The 27,166-nt window shown below is 44.0% G+C and overlaps 1 protein-coding gene and 1 pseudogene across 8 annotated transcripts in view; one reads left to right on the top strand and one right to left on the bottom strand.

Annotated features, from left to right (window-relative positions):
* Positions 1-5,379: 5,379 nt before the first annotated feature.
* The window catches only part of CASK (calcium/calmodulin dependent serine protein kinase), a 392,946-nt gene continuing 371,159 nt past the window's right edge, over positions 5,380-27,166 (bottom strand). For all 7 annotated transcript variants that reach the window (XM_081222810.1, XM_081222812.1, XM_081222813.1 and 4 more), the window contains 5 exons: positions 23,636-23,716; positions 23,449-23,529; positions 20,692-20,894; positions 10,167-10,250; positions 5,380-6,765 (listed from right to left, as the gene is read on the bottom strand). In XM_081222810.1, coding sequence (XP_081078936.1) covers positions 6,589-6,765; positions 10,167-10,250; positions 20,692-20,894; positions 23,449-23,529; positions 23,636-23,716 — 626 coding nt within the window. In that variant the 3' untranslated portion in view covers positions 5,380-6,588. The remainder of the gene's footprint in view (positions 6,766-10,166; positions 10,251-20,691; positions 20,895-23,448; positions 23,530-23,635; positions 23,717-27,166) is intronic.
* Positions 16,071-17,940, top strand: LOC308609143 (adenosylhomocysteinase-like; annotated as a pseudogene). Its single transcript has one exon. The product of its transcript is annotated as an adenosylhomocysteinase-like (transcript).

Genomic DNA, 27,166 nt, shown 5'->3' with positions numbered 1-27,166 from the left:
TTAATGATCTAGCCTAAGAATGAGTCTCTGGCCAAACCGTTTCTGGGCACCACTCACTGAAATGTGAGGATGGGGGAGGAGCGTGGAGAGCAGGCCAGCGGGTGCAGTGCTCGACACCGCCTTGACCATGGGGTTTCACAGCAGGCCCTGTGGCCTGTGTGTTCATTCCTGGAGAAAGTCAGATGCTACCTTGGGTTACTAGCTGCACTATTGCATTGTCCTTTAAAGGGGCTTGGTACTCTCAGGGTACTCAGGGTCAGTACTCTCGGTGACCTTGAACTCATGGTCACTGTCTACTACCCTGTACCAGTATCGCTGCGTTTTTGTTGCAAATTCCCAGGCTCTGCTGCAGCAGGTCACGGAATGATACCAAGTATTATTTATTCAGCTTATCATATTACTGTAAACTGGGAAAAATATAGAAATACATGTTTCTAGTCATTTCCAATGACATGTTGGATGTGTCTTTAATGCCCTGAAGTGCAGAAAATAAGCTTAATGGTAGCATTATGCTTTCGGTTGTCTGTACATCTAGAGTAAGAAGTCTGCAGAAAGATGACTTGGGATTCCCTGAATCAGAAGGCCAGAGGCTCAATTTCTTGTGTCTGAATGTGACCTAGACTCTTCTATGTATTTTTGATAGGGTGAGGCTTACTTGACTAAAGTAAATAATCGCTCCTGTTTATGTTTCCTTAATATGCATCTTCTTAAAGTGAGCGGTTAGAGAAAAAAAAAATGGGGTGAGTCGTGCAAGCACATTCAGGCTGGGGTATTTCTGGGGGTGTCGGCACTGGCCATATGCAACTGTGGGTTTCTGAAGCCACCATGGTTCTGTACTTGGACAGAGCCCGGGCCCAGGGCCGGGAAGGAAGTGTGTAAACTAGGTCACTGAGGCACGCGAGGGGCGACGTCTCAGACCAGAGGCCAAAGCCAGTCACCCAACACTAAGGGCAGCAGCCTTCCTCCTGAGGTTTTCTATGCAAATGTCAAGCAAGGGACAGCCTTTCCATGCTGGGTGCCTACACCACTCAAATCAATTTGGACGTCTCTTCCCAGGAGCTGTCAAACTTGGATTTTTTTTTTTAAACTGAAGCTATTTAAAATCTGCATCCAAATGCAAGTACTTGAGCTTGAACTGCTTTCAGAATGCAATCTGGACAGCCAGGCTGATGACCCAGGCTGCCAGGGTGGACACTGGAGCCGTGAAGTGATCCTCCGGTGGTTTGTCCCCAAGCTGTTTGGCCTGCAATCTGAGGAGACAACTACCTTTTCGTGTTTTATACATTTTATTCATACATTTCTCCAACTTTGAAATGACAAAAACCCAATTCTATGGTTTCCCATTACACAGCATCCTACAGGTATGTATATTCTACAAAGAATACTATGGAGTTTCTCTTCCTCCCCTGGCACACGAGAGTTAACTGATTAGGGTTCTATCGACTTGTCCTGTACCGGCAGTGCACCAGCGTTCTGGTTGTTCTGGCGACAGGGCAAAGGGATCAGGGTGGGAGGGCGTGTGCTAAGGCATGTAAATAGATACACACAGAGAGAAAGAAAAGCGGGGCATTTACAAAGAATCCGAAACTTTCCGATCCCCTCACCTCCTGGGTGTCAGAGGACACCTCCTGCACAAACGCTCTTGCATGCTAAGGCTTCGCTGTACCCTTCAAATACTTACAATTGGATACGGTGAAATATACAACAACCGTTAACATCGCTCTCTTTTTATCACTGAGACAATACTTCAAAACCTTTTATAAAAAGGCAATTATACATACAGAAAAAAACAAACAAAAACACGTTGGCAAAACTTTATGCAAAACAACCCCAGAACTGAGCTTGAACGGCGACGCATCTGCCTGGCAATTAAACATGATGCTGTGGCCTCCACACGTGAGGATCGTGTGGTCTTCGCACCAGCCCCGGGGCCTGCTGCCCCCATAGCCTCCTACCGCCTGCACGGGCACCATCCAGGGACACAGCAGAGACCGAAAATCGATTCCTCCAATTCTTGGTCTCTTGAAAATGAGAATAATAGCTGGGGCCACGCACTGTGGAGGAACACCTATTTCTACCCCCAAGCAGAACTCCTTTGAAGAGACTGCATGGCCTCTGGGTCCCAAGATGTTCACCCCCAGGGCTCTATTGGCAAGACCACTGGCACGTTCCTTTGGTCACGTGCGGGAGAGGAGGGAAGGAACACAGAAATGGCAGCGAAGCTCCAAGTTTCTGCGCATACGTAGATAGCGAGTTGTGCTTGGGGCCAGAAACGAGGTCTCCTGTGCCAAACACCTCTTCCCAATTTCTTTTGCTTGGTCCATTTGCACAGGGTCAAGAGAGTTGATGGTTAGTGAGGGGTGGTGGGAGCTCTGGACTTTCTATCCCCCCCCCCCATGAAGAGATAAGACTTGGCAATGCCTGGCCTAGAGATGGTGTGGCCTTCCTCCTCCTTCTGTGGGCCAGGTCTGCCCACCTTCTGCAGCCCAAGAGTAGCAGAGAAAAGACCAGATAAAGGGATGTGGACTGGTGAACATACTCTTTTTCTCCCTTTCTCCCACTTCCTGGATGCATGTCACACCTAAACTTCCCTCGCTAAGCTGGAAGACCTGAGACTCCCAATAACTCCAAGTTTAAGGCAAACTGATAACTGGGTGTGGGCAAAGCCAATCAAGCCTTGAGCCTTACAGGCAATGTCCTGTAACTGAAGACACCAAATGGAGAGGAAGACCTTACTTCTAAAGGGGTAAAAAGTGGAAAATTTCTACCAAATGAAACGATTCATGAGTAAAGCTTGTAGCCCCTCTGCAAGCTGCAGTGAGAAGCAAAAGAGCTTTCTAAGAGGAGAACTAATCAGAGGTGCAGGACAAGAGAAAGATTGCTTGGGGACCTTGGTATCATAACCCCTTGTAAAGAGGATGGAATTAGGAGGCTCTGTCCAGTTCTGGAAAAACAAGCCCCTCCCCCCCAACACACACACACACACACACGCATGCACGCATGCATGCACACACACACACACACCAGTTTGATGATAGGAAATAAGCAGGAGGGATGAGGATGAGAAGGGGCTTGTTTGGAATGCTGATTGCAAGTTGCCCTCTCCTCTTTCTAAGGAGACAGCGTGGGAGGTGTTAAAATTAAGAATTTATTAATCAAGAAATGTTCTTGCTAGCTTTAGTGGCATGTTCTCTTTGCCCCAAGAGATTGACCTGAAATGAAGAAAAGGATATCAGTGGGAGACAAGAGCATGTGTTTTGGGCTGCCTGTCCTTAAGGGGCAGTGTCCACGCCGGGCATCTCCACCTCCGCTTCCCCAAGGGTGGCTCAACTGACTACACTTTTTCAAGGAATGAACTCAAAGCCTTAATGAACAGATTAACTACAAGTGATTTAAAAACAAACCAAAAAACCTCGTCTGCAATGAGATCGAAGGTTTAAAAAAAATAACTGTAGCATGGAGTCCAGGCCTGGCAGGCTGGCCCCAGCGGTGGGAGATGGAATGGGACCCGGGGAAGGGAGCATGTGCTGACCCTTTGTGCGGTGAGGGCTTTGCAGCATCTTCTGACATCCCACCACCAATGGGACGGGCTCAGAAGATGCCTTCTGAATGCAAATTGCAAGAAGTAGGTCACCCATTTCTTTTCCTCTCTGAGCAAATATTTTAAACCATCTCACTTGACAGGAGTTCCACTTAATTGCATTTTAAAAAGCTACCATATTATCTTGACACTGGGAAGCTTCCTGAATTCAATTGACATTTTCCTTTTTAGTGTTAGAATGGAACATGCTGCGTGTGCAAAGTAATTACTGTTTTATGATTAGAAAATCAGGACGTTCTTTTTAACAGATAATTTGACATATGAAAAACACCCCATTTCTTGCTGTGGGCAATGGGGTTGGAAAGAGAGCCCTCAGAACATGGCTCAATTGATCAGTGCTAAGATTTAATAATCTAATCATTCGCTCTGTTCTTTTAAAGGAAAACAAATGATTTTGTTGATGGAATGGAAACAGTAAAGCAGCTTTTTAGCAATTTTCTGATTGCTTAGTGGACAATTGTAATGGAGGTGCAGCAGCAATGTACCGAAATTACTCTGGATTCAGAAATTTAAGTATTTTCTGCTAGGTCAAAAAGACACTGTTTGAGAGAAGACGTGTATCAGTGGAAGGGAACAGACGACCTCTGAGAAGTTAGAATGAGTTCTGGGTGCAGGAATTTTGCCACCCGCGCAATGGTGAGAATGCCGCCTGTCTGTGTGCTTTTCTGAGGACGCATAAAGTGGTGGAGGAGAGAGGATGAGCGCTACAGTGCTTCTCAATCCTGGGGCCAGACATTTACACTGGCATTGCTTTTCTCTTCCTCTGCATGACCCACCTTTATCAGCATGGTGGGTGGCTTAAGACAGGCATCGTCGAGCATCTCTGGAGATTTGGTCTCAGAGGACAAGTGGGGTTTCTACCAGAGGGAGGGAGCTTCTGTTCTCAAGTGTTAGTTGTATTCTTCTTTGTGCTTCATTGGAAAAGAGGTAGAGCGGGCAGTTTCACACTGAGAAGAGCCCGGATTGTGACCAGTACTGTCACGGGAATGACTGCCTGGGCTTGGCATCAGGTAGATTTAAATCAGTCCTAATACAGCCCTAATCAGCTCTTGGGGTTTCTCCCTCCATCCACGGTGTCTCTGGTTTGGTGGTTTGGTCACCCTGCTGTGGGTCCCAACAGAAGCAGTTTACTCAGCACTTTACTAAGTTGTATACTCATCTGGTTACCCACAAAGGACAACATCAGAGGAAAAATCAGCATTGTTTAATAAGAGTAGGTGGGAGGGGAGGGTGACACCCTAAAAAGAGTATACAAATGCCTTCTCAGAGTGGTCCTTCATAGAGGAGCTGTTCCGCTCAGAACACATCCTGCACATCCTGCCAGGGCACAAAGCAATGAGGCCATCTAACCGACAAGAAGCAAACTTGATGGTATTTTTTTCAAGGATCTCGGGTTAATAGAACCACTTCACACCGCGACAAACACTCTCATGAAAAACCTTCCACTGACCTCTAGCAAAGAGTCAGAAGACCCCCCACCCCAGCCTGAATCTCCTCTATTGGAAGAATGTGACCTCACGGAAGGGTGATGAGATGGTTAATGTCTCTAAAGCAACAAGGACATGATTCTCCTGTGCCAAGGGATACAGCAAGAGGAAGGAGAAAGCACAGGTGCACATTAGTGGCCCTTGGGTACAGAGTATTTTGTTGTCCTGCTAACTGATAGTCATTCCTGGGCCTCTGATGTTTCAGTGAGCATCTAATGGATTATAAAATCTAAAAGATCATCACCTTGTAAACCTGAACAAATCTATAATGAAATGAAGGACCCGAAGGCATTTAATTATTGAACACATAAAAGGAAGTATATTTTAAAAAAAATTGGTCAAACTGTCCTGTTAGTTATCATTTTAAAGGAATTTACAGGGCTGTTATAGATTATTCTTTTGGAATAATTCAGTTCATAGCAAATGCCTAAACTGGTTTCTTCATTGCACAGTATATTCTCTTAAAATGGGTGCTTTAAAACAATTACATACATATTAAAAATCCTCATTTCTTTGCTTAATTAAAACGTTAATACTCTCAGACAACACAGATCTGAAATGGTGAAACCAGCAATTCCCCCTCCCACCTTACAACAAATTAAATTGAGACAAAATTACAAACACATTTCACTACATGATTGATTATTATTAATAAAAATCAGTTTCTTTTTGTTTGTTTTTTATAAAGTTGCCCGAAATGCAAGGGATGTGCATAGGTTTACAACTTAGTCATAATAGCATTTTATTCTTATTCCCCTGGGTGTGCCCCGTGAACGGAATGTACTTTGCTGTAGATTACAGATTGTTTTGTCCAACACAGACACACCGACAGCATAAACGCTCGCGACTGTCCACATGCATTAAGAGTCAAGACCCAACTTCAAATCTCTAAAAGGTTTACAGGGTGCTTCAAAGAGACAGTATCACATTATCTGGATGTTACATAAAGGACTTAAAACAAATATTGTTCTAAAAAAAAAGAGGAAAAGAAAGGCCTTTAAAAATTTATGAGTTTTGTAATCACTAGACTGATTATTTCAAAATAAATAAAGGAAAGAAAGATATTCCAATCCATAAAATCAGACTCTAAAAAGAATGTAGTGTTCCAACCCCAGTCAAGGTAACAGAATCATTGTTTATTATTATTAAAATAGATTATAGAAAGCAGCATCTATTTTGTGCAGTTTTTAGGGGCCTTGGAAATAAAAAGCTATGATTTCCAAAAATATAACATTCCAAAGGATTGAATAATACATACATTTAAAGATACATTTTATTAAAGTTTAGGAGAACTGATTAAAAAAGATACTGTCTCTTTAAATTAGTGTGTAATTGTTTTTCTCCTCCTATCTATTCAGACATGACAATAATTATAAATGTAGGTCACACTACAACTAGGTAGTCTCTAGGGACCATGACCTGCTGACACAAGGCCGATAACAGAGGCTTTTCCATGTATGAGGTGGCTCCCAGTTATGCGGCAGATATCTGGGGAGGGGCCTAATAGACCCAGGAGACCGGGACCCACTGCGGGGCTGTGCACACGAGCTCCACGGCTTCCTCCAGATGTCTGATTGTCTCATCGATTTCATTGTTGATAATTGTGAGATCGAAGTAGTGTGCATATGTTCTCTGTAAGATGTCAGACTCCTTCTGCAGACGCTGAAGAGATTCATCCTAAATGGTGATGGGATGGAGGTAGGGATGGGTGTGGGAGGAGGGAAAAGCAAAGAGAAAAGTCAGCCGGATTTTTTTCTCGTGTCACATTTCTGTCCGTCCCAATGTCAGAAACAGTCAAGGCCAGACCTTGATGTGCCACATCTGGGCGTGAGGCCAAGCCCGCTTCGTGACAGAGGAGATGACGGTCCCCGGGATGGCAGGGTCACAGAACTACGGCTTGCAACCACGACTGCTCACCATGCAACAGGGGGCTCCACGCCAAACCAGACGGACCAGAGGAAACAGACACTCTTCAGCAAACACATCACCCCACCCCGGCCAAGCAGTGTCTGCCCCGGGGTGAGTGGGGACAGACTGTCAGAGTCGAGCCACTCTGTCCTCATCCTCTGACCCAGGCCTGCCTCGTCTCAAGCCACTCTCCTGTTTGGGGTGGGGGTGGGGGGGCTTCAGGGGACGGACGAGGTCAGAGCCCTGCATCCCCTTCCCTTGGTCCTCTGCACTTGCTTGCACCAGGCCCCAGAGCCCAGCTGTGTTTGCGCCAAGAAGCCCCTGCCTCTGGACAACAAATTAAGTTGTATTTTTCTCTATTCTACTTAGAGGCTCAATATGTTCCAGGAATTCAGTTACATATAACGGCCCTCACTCAACAGCAGTGGATGCCAGAGGCAAAGCTTTTTGGATGTTACAAATAATGGATGAAATAAGGCCATTTCCCAGATACAACGGCAGCTGGCATCTGATGAATCCCCTCACATTGGTCTGCATTGGAAATGGCCAAATATCACTGTTCATAAGTACTTACATCTCTTATGGAAACAACTCTGAAGGAAAAGCAGCTACTGAACTCTTCGCGGCAGTAAAGGCTTTCCCTCAACTCCTGCAGCACACTACAGAGAGCCTCAGGATGGCAGTTCTTTCAGGATGGGGATCCCTTAAGGGCCACCAGAAAGTCTGCCTCTGCATCTTCACGGGGCAGATCTTGTTATGCTGAACTTTGAATGGGCAAGTTCAAATTTGAAGCCAGGAAACTTTGTAAGTCAAAGTAACCGACTAGATAGCTGAGCTGTTGGGTGGAGTCTGAAATATATATAGATACAATTAAATACCTGTTTATTTGATTAGTATCTCTCTCCCCAACTAGAGCTCAAACTTGCCTTGCTGTGCCCAGCACTTGGCATTGTGCCTTATACATAGTAAGTGCTTAATAAATGTTACCAAAAGAACAAGCACTTGGCTGACTAATACTGGCCATTATACGATTTGATGACTGTTAAATCTATAGTCAAGAGACAGAGAAAGTCTACTAGGAAATGGGGGCCCATGATGACAGAGACAGATCTCCAGAGAAACTAAAAGGTGCGGTGCCTTCAGGGACTTGGGAGCTGTTGGCACCCACTGCTGGCTTAGGAGCCCTCCTCTTCTCGGAGGCCCATCTGTTCGTAAGAGACTCTTCTGATGAACCTCGGCCTGTGGGTGCAGCCCTCTGGCAAGGGGATTCGAGGTGAAATAATAACACTCGATTCCATCACAGCACCGCAGTGGGGATGACAGACACCAGAAAAGTTGGGGACTCAATCTTTTCTATCAGGACACTCTGAAATGAGAGTGTCCTAACCTGCTTTGTCATCTACCGGAATTTCAAAGCAGGACGTGGCATGCTTTGGATGTTAGGTGTTAACTACTTCAGTGTAGATAAGACCTCAGTTAATCAACACCTTCTAAGGTCATATCAACACACTTTCTGCTTGCACTTAAAAAGCATAGTATTTTCACTGTGGCTTTACAATAAACACAAAGCAAAAGCCCCATTTTAGGAAACATGCATTCACCCAAAGACAGGAGTGCTTCCTACCAGTACGAGAAGGAGCAATTCCTACCACGTCACTCTCCGGGCTAGGGGATTCTATTGGAATATACAGTCCTGGGTGGGCTTCAAGAACCACTAGCAGAGCTTATAATTTGCTCAGAAAGCTGGGCTGATGAAAACATTCAAGAAAATTTATGGCTGAGAGCATCAAATTTTTAACGCAGTTCTCGTCACACACAAAAAATAAAGCTCCCTCTTAAGGATCTTATAAGATGAAGCCATGTTTGTCAGTTTCTTCCTCTACAACAGCTTGTCTGCAGGCTTGACTTACACGTGAGCAGGGTTTAACTCAGTGAAAACAAAATGCCTTTATTCTAACAGCAAAAGCAAGGATTTGTGGGAACAAAATGTCTACATTCTAAATCTATGAAAGGAGACGAGGCTGTATTTCATCACCTCCTAGCTGGTACTTACAGGCAATTTTCTGCACCATTTTGGCAGCTATGGAAAATTAGTAAAAGGGCAGGAAAATAGGCAAAAACAAAAACAAAGCAAAGATGATAATTCAAGAAAAATACATGGTAACCAAAGGATAAGAGCTAACCACAATGTGGACTTTCAAACATGTCTGTGTATTAAATAAGATGGAGAAGTAGAATTTACCAAGGAATACATCTTTTGCAAATGAAATGACAAAAAATGACTGAAAAATATGAGTGACATAGAAATCTAGTTCTTTAATCTTCCTTAAATCTAGATATTTAATTTTCCTTAAAGTGAAAATCTCCAAGCCTTGATTTTACTGTCATAAGCTTGGGTGAGTCTAGGCCACTGTTAACTGGACAGTGCCAAGAGCGTCCTGGTGATTTCTAGACCCTGCAGAAGTGATGGCCTTCAGGAAAACTCTGTGTAGAGTTTCCTCTTAAGAATGAGCCTACAGCACATAAGCAGCAATATACTCACCAGACACTCCATAACTACCTTCTTATCTGCCCAGCAATAGAAGGCTGTGTAAGCCAGCCTGGTTCTAGATGGTGCTGCCGACCCTCGCGGGCACCATCTCCGTGGCGGCTGCTGACTTGAGTAGGCCTGAGAGGGGACAGAGCTCATTTCCAGGTTTGGTAGTCTCCAGGGGCCTGGGGAGAGATTCTGCACGGGTTCCACTCCGGAGGCTGCCTAGGGGAGTCCGGGCAGCCCAGCCAAGGAGGTGGATGCCTTATAGTTCTCCCCAGGCAAGGCAATTCTTGGCCCAGAGCTCTCAGCACAGTCGCTATCAGGAGAGGAGGGGCTGGCAGCCCCTCAGGGCGGGAGCAGACCCATGGATAAGGCCCCAGGCGGACTGCACTGGAGACTAAAGCTTGCATTTGCCTAATGATTCTGATCTCAGAAGAACCACACCTCTCTGTGGTGTGTAATTCCTACTCCTGAAAGAGGACCTCAAGCTCTGGAAATCTTACTGGCCAGCATGGAAAACAAAGCAGAGCTTCATTTAGTTGTCTTAATGAGATGGGGCTTTGCTCTGGAATGCACAACACAAATGCATCCTTACTCGGGGGAATGCTGATTAGAGGAAAAACTGATTAATTCTTACCTCATTCAAACCTGGAGTGATAGTTGGTGCGGCAATAAAAACAACAAAAGGAGCAAACTCTGCAGTTCTCAGGACCTTCAGTGCCTGTGTTAAAAAAAAAAAAAAAGAAAACTGAGACTTAAAAGGAGAAATAACTAATGCAACATTCAAATGAGTTCACAGAAAATTATACAACTGGAAAAGCCCTTGATTCAAATTTTTGGCAAAATATTATTAAATTTACCAACTTTATAAATAACGTATATTACTTCTTTTCATCCAAAGGATGGACAATAGCCATTGACAAATAAAAGCTGACAAACTGGACGTTTTTCTTATGAATCTCATGAATCAATCCGACTTTTTTTTTTTTTTTTTTTTGCGGTATGCGGGCCTCTCACTGTTGTGGCCTCTCCCGTTGCGGAGCACAGGCTCCGGATGCGCAGGCTCAGCGGCCATGGCTCACGGGCCCAGCCGCTCCGCGGCATATGGGATCCTCCCGGACCAGGGCACGAACCCGTATCCCCTGCATCGGCAGGCGGACTCTCAACCACTGCGCCACCAGGGAGGCCCTCGACTTATTTTTCTTCAGAAAAGTGAACACTGATTATGTTGGTTAATGTTCATTTAAACCTGGTTATTAATTGTAGCCTTAATTTTAATTCCTAGGAAATGCATTTTGGGGTAGACTCGGACCAGCAGGGTGGCTTCAGCACTCATCCAGAGCGCACTACACCACATTTCAAATTTCAGATTGCTCATGAGGAGAGCAAATCATGGCCACTGTGACCGTGAGGGCTGTGTTCGCACTGACACAGGCCTTCTGAGTTGTCCTGAGGAAAGCCCTCTCCTCTGTGGGACTCACAGGGAAGGGACACCCTGTCCAGGGATGGAGCCTGGAGCCACTATAGAAGCCGTATGGCTGTGAGCAATTTGTAGGCCCATGAGAAGATGCCGCATTCAAGGGAGAGGGACCTCTGAGGCCCCTTTCAGTTCCATTCCAAGGTATCAGAAACCTCTAACTGCAAGCTACTAGTTTGCACAGACATACTGCAAAGCCAGCATCTGATGCTGTGGGAGTTGATTCTGGTAAGGGGTTGCTGCTTCTGCTGCTCCCCTAGGAGAGGACACCCCCCAACCCCGCAACAAAACCCAACATAGGCACACAGTTCACAAGTGACTGACATGTAATTAATTCGTATGCGTCAGGGTAAATATCTTGCTGTCCTTTATATAAGAATTTAACATGTCTATTCTGTTAGCCACATAGTTTGCTTTGTAAATAGCCTTTCAATTGTTTGCTTTGCCCTATCCCTCCCTCTTGTGTCTGGTTTGCTGTAGTAGCAACTTGGGTGACCTGCCTCCAGTTTTGCTGCTTTCCAATCCTAGTAAACCCCGCCACTAGAACAGTCTTTCGGAAATGCAAATCCCATTCCATCACTCCTCCACTCCAAGCCCTTCAAGAGCTCCTTCTTGGACTTGGGATAAAAGGTAGCCCCCCGAGCATAAATGTCAGATCCCTGCCTCATGAGCTGGCCCACGCTTACCTTTCTGTCCCCCTTCCCTTCCATGGACTGGCCTCGCTGAAGTACTTTCAGTTCCAGGAAGGGCCAGCCTTTGTCTTCCTACTCCCTCCGCCTGGACATTCCATCCCCTCATCCCCCTCCCCACTTTCCCTATTGCTTGGCTGAGTGTTCTTTCTTCTGGAAAGTCCTTTATGAGCTCTGAGCCGAGTGAGGCGCCCTGCCGGTATGCTCCTGACACACCCACACTTAGGCACCTGTAGTGCCCGCCACCCTGGAAATGCAAGTGCCTGGATGCTGGCGGCTAAGCTTCCTGAGGGCAGGGGCTGCGTCTTGTTCAGTTGTCCTCCTCCTGCCCCAGGTGGCACCTGGCAGAAATAGTCTTTTGATCAAACAAAAATGTAAAAGCAGTACATATAACTCACACAAAGTCTATTTTGCCTTTTGAGGCAGGTTTGACTAGAGGGCACTGTGCTTTCATGGCTGAAGAGAATCTCTTGGCCTCTATGAATATAAAGGCATGTAAGAGGCAAAGTGGTTGGTAAAGGTTTTGACTTTCCTGTTTAGTGCAAGGTTCACTTTTCCTAGGATTATGTTTCTGAATTTTATTTTTTTACTTACTTTTATTGGACTATACTTGCTTTACAATGTTGTGTCAGTTTCTGCCACACAGTAAAGTGAATCAGCTATATGTATACACACATCCCCTCCCCTTTCCCACATCCCACCCAACTAGGCCATCACAGAGCACCAAGCTGAGGTCCATGTGCCATACAGCAGGTTCCCACTAGCTATCTGTTTTACACATGGTAGTGTATTTATGTCAAACCTAATCGCCCAGTTCATCCCCCCCCACCATGTCCACACGTCTGTTCTCTATGTCTGCCTTTCTATTCCTGCCCTGCAAATAGGTTCATCTGTATCATTTTTCTAGATTCCACATATATGCGTTAACATACGATATTTGTTTTTCTCTTTCTTACTTCACTCTGTATGACAGTCTCTAGGTCCATCCACGTCTCTACGAATGACCCAATTTCGTTTCTTTTTATGGCTGAGTAATATTCCATTGTATATATGTGCCACATCTTTCTTTATCCATTCATCTGTCAATGGACACTTAGGTTGCTTCCATGTCCTGGCTATTGTAAATGGAGCTGCAATGAACATTGTGGTACATGACTCTTTTGAATTATGGTTTTCTCAGGGTATATGCCCAGGAGTGGAATTGCTGGGTCATATGGTAGTTCTATTTTTAGCTTTTTAAGGAACCTCCATACTGTTCTCCATAGTGGCTGTATCCATTTACATTCCCACCAAGAATGCAAGAGGGTTCCCCTTTCTCCACACCCTCTCCAGCATCTGTTTGTAGACCTTTTGATGATGGCCATTCTGACTGGTGTGAGGTGATACCTCATTGTAGTTTTGATTTGCATTTCTCTAATGGTAAGTGATGTTGAGCATCCTTTCATGTGTTTGTTGGCAATCTGTATGTCTTCTTTGGAGAAATGTCTGTTTAGGTCTTCTGCCCATTTTTGGATTGGGTTGTTTGATTTTTTGATATTGAGCTTCACGAGCTGCTTATAAACCCTGGAGATTAATCCTTTGTCAGTTGCTTCGTTTGCAAATATTTTCTCCCATTCTGAGGGTTGTCTTTTCCTCGTTTAGTTACAGTTTCTCCTTGTGGGGTAAGGGAGACTGGCACATTGTTTTACCTGCCCTCAAACTGCTTTAATTGTGAAAGTCACAGGCTCAGATTCCCCATGGGAGAAAGCTCTTCAAGCTTCTATATGTTCATTTTTGAAAGAGGCAATTGGCATTTCCTTGCAAATCCTTTTGTGACTGAAGATTTTAGCAAGGAACAACCATCATGAAAAAGTCTGTGTATAGCTCAATTGAGCTTAACAGTGATCTTCACTTAGAACTGTCCTTTTTGTGAATATTATTTGGGGCCTTTTTCTATCCTTCCTGTGCTCATAATTCAGGTGACTCCAGGGTCAGTTGAGACATAAGGTTTCCTCATCATCCCACGTGCACCCAGAGCCACCTTCTGGGCAACTTAGATGGGGAAAAAAAAATCCTGAGGCACAGTCCCTACCCTTGATTCCATCCCTGAAGCTACTCTGAGTGCCAGATGGAAGTCCACACAGCCACAACCCACGGATGAAGTCGAGAATGCCACCCCAGGCGCGAAATGGTCTTTTCTCCACTCAGTGACTGCAGCCTGATAGCCACCCAATTGTCTGAGTATTTTCAGTTCTAGCCTGCTGTTCTATTCTACAGCAGAAAACACACAACTCGGCAACCGTTAGCTCCCTGCGGATTACCCTTCTCTGCACGGCATTCACGCCCTTAGTTTTTATCCACGAAGACACGAAGGTCATTCTGCACCTACTGCATGAGACTGTCCAGGAAGACTGTACTCACCACACCACCAAATGCCTCTTATGTCTAAGAATCAGGTTATATTCCTTTAGTAATTAACTCCAAGGAAAGAACTGACATACTTCTATTAGATGAGAATTATGTGATCCGTGACGTTCTCCTTTTTGTCCTGGTTGCCAGGAAGTTCAGAGCCAAATTTCATGTTTATCACAGTAACTACAGTAGTCTCTGTGGTTAGTACTGAATATATTTGCTTCCTCCTCCTTTTCATGGCTTTGAGTTTCTCTCCTATAGTATTGTACTTTCAAAGATTATAAGATGCCTAGAATCCTGACTGAGATTTTCTTGCCTAGTCTCCCTCTTATCTCCAGCAGAGTCACCACACGTCCTCATTTTTTTCTCGAAGGCCTCTGTCCCCATACCCTGCTCTACTTATGGGTCTCAAGTGGGGGGGGGGGGGGGGGGGGGGTGTGTGTGTGTGTGTGTGTGTGTGTGTGTGTGTGTGTGTGTGTGTGTGTGTGTGTGTGTGTGTGTGTGTGTGTGTGTGTGTGTGTGTGTGTGTGTGTGTGTGTGTGTGTGTGTGTGTGTGTGTGTGTGTGTGTGTGTGTGTGTGTGTGTGTGTGTGTGTCCGCGCGCGCACGCAGACTCAGCTTGCCTGAAGTTCAGGAACAGGAAATGGAATTGCTTCACAAGGATTCCCCTCCCTCAGGCCACTAATAGGTGGCTTTAAGATGATCTCTAAAACCTCTTCCTTTTTGACTTTTAAGATGAGACACAAATTTGTTAATATTTACAGGCAAATATCTCTTTCTGAATCCCAGAGAGGGCAGAGAGAGTCCAGAAAGATCACTGAAAATGCACTGGGTTCAAACAGCCAAAGAAGCAGTAATTTAACATTTAAAGTTCTCTTTTGGAGATAAATTGATTTAATGGCTCATCTATGGCCAATAATTGTCAGGTTACTACCCTCAAGGAATAAAACTCATTTGACCAAGTATGTAAGAAGCAGACATCTTTAAGACTTATCTGTTTTTTTGCAAAATTAAAAAGGGCAAGCATCTGAGTCATTTTGCACAAAGATCTAAGGGTTTAAGGAAGAACACAGTGACCCCCAGAAACAATCTTAAGAGAGCCAACTGACTTCACAAAAGAGCCTCTAGTTCAAAACATGGCTGTTGTTTCCAAGCACAGATGCCTAACAAGACTGTACCTGCCCCTTGATGACAACCTTTCCCTCTGGGGCAGAAGCAAAGCCACAGATATTCTGCTACTGTCAACTCTTTAATGCTGCAAATGGACAAATCAGAATAAAATTAAAATCTAAAACTGTTTTGATTACACACTGGAGCTATTATAGTTCCAGCTTTAGGGACATAGATTATTTTCTGAGCCATGGCTTTATGAGAAGTCAGCTCTATAGCTTTTCTCAGGTTTGACCACCTTACAGATTTTTCTAAATGTTAAACTAAAGATTTAAATTGCACTACTACATACATACAAGGCACACCAGCTTAAGGATTAAACAGGGTTAACTCTTCTAGGATGGTACAGTGAAAGGAGTCTAAGATTTACTGTAAAAACAAAACAAACAAACCCCCCAAATCCAAACCAAGACTGTTCAAGTGAAAATTACGTTAAGCCTTGGTTTCTTCGTCCTCAAAAGTAGATACTGATGTCTCTATCTCGGTGTTACAAGGATTAGGTAAGGAGTACTAATGCTTGGCAAAATATAGAGGAACACAATCTACTCTCATTATTTTAAAAGAAGCCAGGTTACTCATTTTCTTCTGGTTTAAAGTCTTTAGGGTAGTCCCTTAGGTTTAAAGTTGAACCACAACATCTTATATAGTATAATTAGACATGTGTTTGGTTTGGCCTCAACTAACTAAAATTAATTAAGACGGCACAGACTAAATGAGCTGGCCCTGCCCGGCGCCGCCCTCCCCGTGCCTATCCCCAGCCTGAGGCTTGGCCCCCTTTGCCCGTGTCCATCACTCTGTGCAGAAATGCCGCCAGCATGTCAGACAAGCTGCCTTACAAAGTCACTGACATCAGCCTGGCCGCCTGGGGATGCAAGGCCCTGGACCTTGCAGAGAATGAGATGCCGGGCCTGATGTGCATGTGGGAGATGTACTCGGCCTCCAAACCACTGAAGGGCGCCTCACTGCCGGCTGCCTGCACATGACCGTGGAGACAGCTGTCGTCATTGAGACCCTCGTTGCCCTGGGTGCTGAGGTGTGGTGGTCCAGCTACAATATCTTCTCCACCCAGGACCATGCAGCAGCTGCCATTGCCAAGGCTGGCATTCCAGTGTACACCTGGAAGGGTGAAACGGACGAGGAGTATCTGTGGTGCACTGAGCAGATGCTGTACTTCAAAGACCATGATTCTGGACGATGGTGGTGACCTCACCAACCTCATCCACACCAAGTACCCACAGCTCCTTGTCAGGCATCCGAGGCATCTCCGAAGAGACCACAACGGGGGTCCACAACCTGTACAAGATGGGCCCGCGTCATCATCATGGAGATCGACCCCATCAACGCGCTTCAGGCTGCCATGGAGGGCTATGACGTGACCATCATGGATGAGGCCTGTCAGGAGGGCAACATCTTTGTCACCACCACGGGCTGTATCGACATCATCCTCGGCCGGCACTTTGAACAGATGAAAGATGACGCCACTGTGTGGAACATCGGACACTTTGATGTGGAGACCGATGTCAAGGGGCTGAATGAGAACACTGTGGAGAAGGTGAACATCAAGCCCCAGGTGGACCGCTACTTGTTGAAGAACGGGCACCGCATCATCCTTCTGGCCGAGGGCCGGCTGGTCAACCTGGGCTGCACCATGGGCCACCCCAGCTTCATGATGAGCAACTCCTTCACCAACCAGGTGCTGGCGCAGATTGAGCTGTGGACCCACCCAGACAAGTACCCTGTCGGGGTCCGCTTCCTGCCCAAGAAGTTGGATGAAGCAGTGGCTGAAGCCCACCTGGGCAAGCTGAATGTGAAGCTGACCAAGCTGACTGAGAAGCAGGCCCAGTACCTGGGCATGTCCTGTGACGGCCCCTTCAAACCTGATCACTACCGCTATTGAGAACCAGGCCTGCCCTTTGCCTTCCAGCTGCTGTCCTTGCCTGGGTCCCACCTCTCCTCCCAAAGAACAAATGGCACCACCTTTGAGACTGGTTTGATAATGTTCCCCATCAACTCCCTGGGGCTAGTCACTCAGTCTTTGGCCTCTGCTGCATCCCTCATACTGTTCCAAGTGTGGCAGGGGGAACTGAGAAGTCCCTCCTCAAGCCCTGGTCATGATGGAGGTACACGGGAGTTACCCACAGGGAGCCATGAGCTCAGGGGTTTTGGAACTGCTCACTCAGTCAGTCCTTCCTTAGGCTGGAAGTTGGCGGTGGTGATCACAAAGCCCACGCACTTTACCATCCAGGCCCTCACTAGGCCTATGGACTGTATACCCATGTTCTTGGTTTACAGGCTCATCGGTTCCTCAGCCCATGACAGATGAGAAAGAGCTATGTCAAAGGGTGTGGGGGAACTGCTGGCGTTTGAATGCTCCTGAGAGCCCGGCTTAGTGCTTGGCATTCTCTTAAACCTCAGAATGATGAGGTTGGTACTTTTAGTCCCTATTTTACAGGGGTTGGAATATATTGTTAAGGGATAGCCAAGAAAGGACGAGAGAAGTGACAGCCAGAGGTTGAGAGGGGCCAGAGAAACGTAAAAGTAACTTGATGGTTCCCATCACAACTCTGGGTCAAAAAGAGATTAATTTGGTTTATAATGTCAAAAGAGAGCAAGCAGGTGGGTTAATAAAAATTTTGGTGCCTAAAAAAAAAAAAAATGAGCCGAACCCCAGTGTTAGGTGGGGCTTTCTATGGTCCACACAGAGTGGGAGTGGTGTCAGCAGTGAGAGGGTTTTTAAAAATGCCACATGGGGGGCTTCCCTGGTGGTGCAGTGGTTGAGAATCTGCCTGCTAATGCAGGGGACACGGGTTCGAGCCCTGGCCTGGGAAGATCCCACGTGCTGCGGAGCAACTGGGCCCGTGAGCCATGGCTGCTGAGCCTGCGCGTCTGGAGCTTGTGCCCCGCAACGGGAGAGGCCGTGACAGTGAAAGGCCCGTGCACCGCGATGAAGTGGCCCCTGCTCGCCGCAACTAGAGAAAGCCCTCGCACAGAAACGAAGACCCAACACAGCACCCCCCCAAAAAAAATGCCACATGGTACTTCTGTCATAGACAGTTTTTGATGAACACTGAGGAAGGAATTTCACCCTTACCAGCTTGCCTTATTTGGATTCTTAGCTCATGCCACGATGCTTAGAATAGAGCAAGTACTTAATACACGCTGGTTGAGTCAAACTGTCTGTGAGGTACAGTACAGCAGGTAATCAAATGGGCCGGGGTGGGACAAGGGCATGGAGACAAGGTCCTAAGGAGAGAGCCTCCCTGGAGCAACAAGGATCTGCCTGACAGCAAGTCAGTCATGGCCACGGGCATCCTGAAGGCAGGGTGCGGGCCTTGTCCAGCCTGGGGAGAGAGTGGGCTGAAGGCAGAGAAGCCCAAGGGTGAAGCCCAGGCGGTGCAGAGCCTGTGGGCACCTGCAGCTGGACCGCTGGATGCAGTGGCCAGTGTGAGAGCAGGACTAGGCCTGGAAGCACTGGGCAGGAGAGCCTGGGACCAGAGTGGTCAAGCAGACCAACTAGAGGAGCAGGATCCGGGTGATACCTGACCCCAGGGCCACGGGCTCTAAGAGGCTCAGGCAGAGAACAGGATCCCTATCTCTCCCAAGAGATCACGGTTCTGAGGAGGGGACAAAGGAAGCAGGAGAAAAGAATGCAGTGAGCCCTCCAGCAGACAGGGAGCAGGGAAAATGCCCAGGCCGGGCCGAGGGGTGTTCTGGTGCCCAGTGCCACACGTGAAAGTGACTGCTGTGGGCAGCCTGATAAGGCCGAGAGAAGTATCCCCCGCTCAGCAGTGCAGGGCACTGCATGGCTGGGCTGGGCTGGACGCCAGGAGTGGGGCAGCAGCAGCAATAGCGGCGGCGGTGGCGGTAGCGGTAGCAGGTGAGGCAGAAAGCCCTGGAAAGTGGACTGAGGTCATGCAGAGGGGGTCCGAGGAGCCCTGCAGCTAGCATACTGCTAGAGACATTGCTACCAGCAGAAAACGACGTTCAGGTGAAGACCAGTGTGGAACCCAAGGGGAGGATGTCGAAGACCAGGACCAGGGTTGAGACTTTTCCTCTAGCCACCCCTGGCCAGAAGATTTTTCCAATCCCTAGTAAGGAGGGATTAGTAGTTAAACAAAAATCAATCTGCATTACACATCATATATTTAGTTCTATAAAGATCCAAGTTCATTGTTAAGTAAACGGTATAGTGTTCACCCTAATGTTGCTTTCCTCCCCAGCCCCTTAACCAGATTCCAAGTTCAAGAACCCCATCAGGTGCTGTGACATGGAAATGGGTGAAGCCACTCGCCCTGATGTTAGGATCTTGGAGCCAAGTAACTGAGCCATCAGGCCCCAAGTCACACAGACCCTGGCTAAGCTGGTTCCATCCTCCCTTCAGGGATGGCTAGGGGACCAAGTTTCATACAGTGGCCCTTGAACAGGGATCTTCCCTGCCTGGGGTAGCCAGGTAAGCCCCCTGATGAAACGGAGCCTGCTTGAGGGGAGCTGGTCTACCATTTCAGCAGGTGGTATACTGATTCTATTTGTAACTGATAAGGGATTTTTGGTACAGGTTGGTCTTAGAAACGGCAGGCCTGGGAGTCACACAGGCATCCACAAGCCTCTCTGGTAACCTGCCCTGATGTCTACAACTCCCAAATCCTTCCTACTGGACTTTGAGTCCCACTTCTTCTTAGTTTGTCCTCAGAGATGAAAAATAGCTTGTTAGCATTTTTGATGTAAGGCCTTTGGCTTTCTCCTTTTCAAGTTTAACAATTTCTATTGCTTCTAGCGTAGGACGTATCTGCATGTCATCTAATTGTCTGTGTCTAGCTCCGAGTCCTCTCCAAGTTCTCCATATGCCTCCTCGTTTTAGCTCAGGGTCAGGCATCATCCCTCAGTAAAGTGATGGCAAAGGCTAAGAACCACCACGGGTCTCTACCCCTGCTCTGCCTGGCATCCCCCGGGGCTCGCTCATGCTTGCATTCATAAAGCTGGTGCTGTATTTCGGACCCAGGCCCCAGGATCAGAATTTCTTGCTGGCGATTAATATAAGATGCTGGCAGAGACTCTGATGGTCTAGTGTGAGCTGTACCAAGAGAGGAAAGGTGGCTGCTGTGTTAAAGTGCCAGAGTCTCATCCTGAGTCAGATTACTGTAGCATTTCTGGCAGGCACAGACCCGACCGGGCACTTTATTGAGCTTCTGAGTATAACGAATCTCATAAGAGAACAGTCTCTACTTCTTAAATACACTGTGTGTGCCCTGAGTGCAACGATTAGTCAGCTTGCATTCTAGACGGTTAACTCATGGTGCCTTCATTGCTGATACTTTCCCGTAGCTTACTATTAAATTATTATGTGACCTGTGATGTTCTGATGCCATTTTTTAATTTCAGAACCTGAGCTTAGCATGCAGGCAGGACGACAGGGTGCCAGGGTTGGCTAGGCATTACCTGAGGCTCCACGTCCAGTATTGCGATCAGCCCTTGCTCATGGATCTTCCGGATGGTCTCCAGTTTTGTCCCATACATTGCATCCTCGTGGCTGCCATACTCCAGGTACTCATTATTAGAGATGTCTTGCATCATTTGGTCATGAGATACAAAGTAATAATTCTTTCCATTTTCTTCATCTTTCTTTGGAGGTCTGGTGGTGTCTGCAAAGTTACATGTCAAGAGAGGTTTAAAAGGCTGAGCTTATGAGCTGATGCTCCCAATGGACCTACCCAGACTCAATCTCCTCTTAAATGCTATGGATTCTGTAGTATGTCTCATGCCCTGTTCCCACCCCCAGTAGCTTTGTAGAACTAAATTCTAGAAGTCATATTTGTTTATGTGACATTGGACCACAGTAGTTGGTTAGTTGTTTGGTTTGGTGAATCTTTCTGTGTTTAGATGAGATCTATTTCATCCCTTCATGGGTCACCACAGGGGAAAGACACTAAATGACCCAGGATTAACATAACTCACTCTATGCCTTAATGCAGTTAGGTCTTAAGAGAAGGAAACAAGAAGAATTTTAAAAAAAGGAAAAACACATATGGCTGTTTAAATTTAAGTAAATTAAAATTAAATAAAATTAAAAATTCAGTTCCTCAGTCTCACTAGCCACATTTCAGGGGTTCAATACCCACATGTGGCTAATGGTTACTGTACTGCACAGTGCAGATATCCAATGCTGTCATTATGAGAGAACGTTCTATTGAACAGTGCTGGTATACAGCATCATGCAAAAGAAGAGTGTCAGGATACAGCAAAAGGGATACCATATTGAAAACATAATGACCGTAGCCAGATATGGCCATAATAGTTAGGAAAGACCTAAAGCAGGAATTGGCAAACTAGGTCCTGTAGGCCAAATACGGCCCACTGTCTGTTCTTGTAAATGAAGTTTTATTGGAAAAGAGCCATGCTCATTTGTTTACATATTGTCTGTGGGTGCTTTCACAATGGCAGAGTTGAGCAGTTGTGTCAGAAACCATATGGCCTTCAAAGCCTCAAATATTTGCTGTTTAGTCCTTTACAGAAAAGGTTTGCTGACCCCTGACCTAAGAGAGTGTATACTAAAATATCTGCCAATAAGTCCTAGTTCTGTGGGATACTAATAGGACCAGGATTCTGCAAAACACACTTTAGGAAATGTTTTTCTAGACAAGCCAGGAACAGCAGTTTTAGTTTTCTTTCTCCCTTTGCTTCTTTCCTTTTTTGAGCAAGAACAAATTCATGCTATTCTTTGTTGTACATGAGTCCAAACCCAGGGGGAGTTTCCCCTCTCCTGCCCCAACTAGACTGTAGAACTGCCAAGTGCTCATGGACATCAAAATGTGGATGTTTTAAAGAAGAACCTGCTTTCTCCAGGCACATGAAAAGTTGAAGAAACAGCATACTATGTTGATGCTGTCCTATCTTCGGTCATTTCAGTAGGTAAACATATGCTATGTATACACCAAGGGTCAAATATTACAGCAAGTAGACATGATTGGGGTCAGCAATAACACACTTTAAAACCAAGCTAGTTAATTGGCCATTTAATAACATGGAAGTTCAATTGCTTATGTGATCAAGAAGAAACTAAATGTTAGCGAAGCTAGCTGTACTCATGATCTAGACATAAGGAGAATTAAAAGAACATTTTAAAGCGTTTTACTAGAAAACTCCAGTGGTACCAACTGAAAGAATATTTGATGAATTTCTTTTTTTGAGTAAATCAGACAGGGTTCTGGGATGAGAGTGGTCTTATGAAGCCTCACAGCTCTCTAGGATGTAGAGAAAACAGTAAATGGTGCTGACATGGCATTGGAAGGCCCTACAGGATGGAGCAAATCTTCCCATTTTTTCCTATTGCTCTTTTTTCCGATCAGGGATTGAACCCAGGCCCTCGGCAGCTGAAAGCACAGAGTCCTAACCACTGGACCGCCAGGGAATTCACTCTCCTGTTGCTCTTAAAAATCATTCTCCTTTAGCTCTTCCCACCCCGAACAAAGCTCTAACTGCTAAAAAGCTTTTGGGATTCAAATTTTAAACTTTGGAATAATAATAATAATAATAAAAAATAAAATAAAATGATGGTAGCAAGATGGCTATTATCTATCCAGTATCTGCTAAGTGTTCATATGATCTCAAATCCTCTTTATTTTCCTGGAATTACTTCATTTTGTAGTTGAGGAAACAAAGAGGACAAGAGGTTAAGGATAAGATATAGAAAATAACGGGAATAAAAATATTACAGATTTAAAATTCTTTACAATAAACAATGGATAGCACACTGGGTTTTAAAAGTGATAAAAGTCAACAATTTAGGTACAGATTAAGGAAAATATTGTTATATCAAAGAAAATTATACTATCATTAAAACCTATTTTTCTGAAGAATAATTCATCTGGGTAACATTTATGGCATATTGTTGGGAAAATTAGATTACAAATAGACTGAACGAGCCCAGTCTTGTTAAACGACAACAATGATAACAACACACACACACACACACACGACGTGTTTGCACCAAGAGAAGCCTGGAAGGGTATACAATAAAATATTGAGAGTGGGGTTGGGATTAACTGTTAACTCATTTTCTCCTTTGTTCTTTTCTGGACTTTCCAAATTTCCTATAATGAACAGTTATTACTTATGTAATCAGAAAAAATATGTAAATTACAAGATTAGAAAAGTACTAGGAAAAATATACTTAAAGGAGAGTGAAACATTGCTTACGTGGAATAGGGTACGCAAACCGGTCTGGGTGCTTTGTGATGAGGGTGTTTTTTATATGTCTTCTCCCAACACCATGTGCACCTATGTCATTTTTTAAAAAGGAAATTAAAAATTGATAATTGTTAATAATATTCATAAAATGTTTTGAAGGTGAAAACAAGAAAGCCACTTATGCAGTTAAACTTACCTAATAAGACTAGTGTTTTCCTTTTGAATGCTGTCAGTTTTACTACTTCTTCATATGTAACAAGATCTAATTGATCAAACACTAAAATGCAAAGATTTAGAAAGAATATAAATTTACAGAAGGAATATTTCATGTATGTAAATTATAATTTTACTGGCAAAACCAAAATTATAGTAAAGCCATGTCTTAAAAAATATGAATCCAACTTACGATATATAGCTTACATGTAATTTAAGTCATATAACCTTTTGGGAGAAAATTTCATTTTTAAGCCCATGAAAATGCACTTTAGAACCAGGGTCATCCAAAGATATGTTGAGCACATGCATAAAAGTCCAGTTGTAAAAGATGCTGCATATCTTTTCATGCAGTATCCAACAAATCATATGAGTTCATTCAAAACAACATGCTGTTCATATTTTTGCAATTCTAAGAAATCAGCAATACTAAAAAGAAAAAGTCTGCAGACAGTGACCAACATGAATGCAACTAAAGTTAACCAAGAAAGAGGCCAGCTAGATTATTTCTAGGGATGGATGAGAGATGCATGGACAGCTGGTCTTTAACTTGATGTTTCTTTCTTTCAACAGAGTTGCTGAAGGTAGCATGCTAGATTTCCTTCAAAGTCAAGTTTTGCAACTATGATTTCACACGCTTTGGAAATGAGCATCTCACAAGTTTTACTGTAACCCAGCTATCCATTCAATGGAAAGTCTTGGGTATGTAAGTAGGGGAACATGCTTCCCTGGGCCCCAAACTTTGTCAGCCTGTGTGTGGTAAGTAAGTTAGGACAGACAGAATGGGAAGAAGCATGAAGCAGAGTCTGAGCTTGGAAACTTTTGCAAAAGGGGAGTTCTCTAATCATTACAGACTGAGAAGAAACGCTTTAAAAAATATTTTTTTGGAAACCTGCCTCTTCACAAAACTATTACAAAAACTTTCCCAAGAGGATGACCATCCCTGTTGACGTTTAAGGTAGTCCAATTCTCATAACACATTTGAAAATTCTCACAAGAAGGCTAAAATCACGTGTGTATGTTTCCCAGAATATTTTTGTGTGTGGTACTACCCATATGTTGTCAGGCACACACTGAAATTTCTTTTTTTAAAGAATATTGAATAAGCTCTGGATTTTAGACGGGTTGAAATAAATTCCATGAAATTGATTCCATGGTGTAATAGAGGAATCTAAGATGCTTCAGTCAATCATTAAGAGAAGCTTCTACTCCCTGAAACAATATGGCCAAATGCTTTTGAGTATCAGCTCAGTCCTTAACATTTGTGTTCTTCCCAGTAGCAAAGAACCTTAAAATGCAAAAAAGGATACTCTGGAATGTAACAGATCAGAAACAAACAAACGAACAAAAGTTATCATTCCCAAAATACTAAAAAACAAGAAATACAATATGTTAAAATAAGGGTTAGTGCATGTTAATGGGTATTTGTGCATTTTTTGGGATAACTTGATTGCATAAAGGTTGACTAAAAGACTTAAAAGCATATTCTCTAGCAACAGCTAAAAACCACAAAATGCTTTCTGTGCTTAGAATGGCAGATTCACAAAATCAAAATGAATATGAGGTTGTCTGCGTGGCGGAGCTAGCTAGTCATGCTGCAGTGGTAATGAAGTGACGAAGAGTTGCAAAAATAAAAGCAGGAGAGCTTACGGCATTGCTTTTTATACCTATTGCCCTCTGAGTGATATTTTCATCAAGAAAAGTATGCTTATGAAAGCGGTCCATCAACAAGCTGATATATTTTATTATATAGAAATAATCAAGCATCTCACAAAAGAGCAAGATGATGACACAAGTTTTCTGAATGGTATACACATCTCTTTCCCTCTACAGAGCCCTGACTCCAATCCTACTGAATTAAGTCATTTTTTTCGAACATATAAGAATGAGTTAGATATCAACAATCAACATGACAAATGAACAGATATGTTACACATCAGTATCTTAACCATATACGAGTAGCATGAAGAGGGTACTCCGGTCTAAATGAAATCATCACGTAGTCATAGGGTGGAGAAACAATAAAAAAGGATATTTTAAAATACGACATACAAAGAAGATAAGGAGAACACTTAGAGACTGAACTTTTAAAGGTTTTAAGTTGTTTGCTGATTTAAAAAAGGGACTTAATGAAAGGAAACCGTCAAAAACAAAGAGGCACAGTCACTCAACAGGTTACTTACATGCACAGAGGCCATTGGGAGTAAGACAGCATGAAAAATGTACAGGGGTCATTGAAATATGGCTTTTAATATATTAGTAAAATAAAAGTATAATATGCACAAAAGAAACTTTACCATGCAATATTCTAAACATGAGGCAAATAAATCACATTAAGAAACAAACTCACTTTAATAAAAATTCAACAATATCCTTATATAAAAGCCAGTGGGTTTTATATACTAGCATATGCATACAAATTTTGTCTGGGAATAGTTACAAGAAACCTTCTTCAGGGAGTGTAGGTGTGGAAGCCTTTTGCTTTTGATTCTGTATCTTTTCTAATTACGTGTGCCTATTACTTTTACTATTAAAAAAATGTCAACAGGGCAGTGAGATTATGGGCCACTTTTTGTCGTCTTTAGAGTTCTCTGTATTAAAGAAAACAAAAATAATAGCTTTTTAAAGTCAACAGTACTAATTTGTGGTATTAAACATAATTTAAACACACCTATGAATGGTATTGTAGAAATCTTCTATGTTTGTATGTGTGTATGTAAATGGGATTTCTCAGGATATTTAAGTACCACTGCTCAGGGCTCTAACGTTAAAAGAAAATGAATCAATGAAGAGTTTTAAAAAAAGTTTACATTAATAACTTGATCTTAAATTGATTTTGGAAGTCCTAGGGCTGAGGAATCTCAGTGCCTCAAAGAGTATAGTTCTTCTAGAAGCATGACAGTGCTTTTTGCATCAAATTTATGTGGCTAAAAGTCTTTCATGCGTTGCAGAAAATGTATTTGCTGTAAACGCTACACACACCATAATGAAATCTATTCCCAAGGCTTCAGAAATACTGTCTGGCATATTGTCCTGACTTCCTGGTAAGCTACTCAATGTTCATGACACTTTTGAGTATTTAGATACCTGTTCTCCAGTAAAATCTTTTCCATAAATAAGCCTTTAACATTGATTCCATATCTCAGTTGGAAAAGCTATCTTCAAAGTAGCTTTGAAGTATACTAGTATCTTCAAATACTGTACAAACCTCCACTTAGATAAGCCATTGTACACGGTCACACTGGGCCGAGTAAAGTGGGCCTAATGTTACCACATCCTCTGTTCTTTCGAGAAAAGGCAGAAACCCAGATTTTATGTTAAATATTTGATTTTCAAATGTGATAACTAATTAAGATTATTTTAAACACCGTGTGTATATGGGAAAAATAAAATTTATTTATGGGTCACATTCAGCTAATAGACTGCCACTATACAATGTGAGAGGTAGGCAACAGTTTGAACAGAATTTTGCTTTAACTAGACATGTAGAATTTCCTGGTGACATAAAATGGAA

This window comes from Mesoplodon bidens (assembly GCF_964165515.1).
Source record: "Mesoplodon bidens genome assembly, chromosome: X".
NCBI classification, from domain to species: Eukaryota; Metazoa; Chordata; class Mammalia; order Artiodactyla; family Ziphiidae; genus Mesoplodon; species Mesoplodon bidens.
This window is presented reverse-complemented; position numbering and strand designations above follow the sequence as displayed.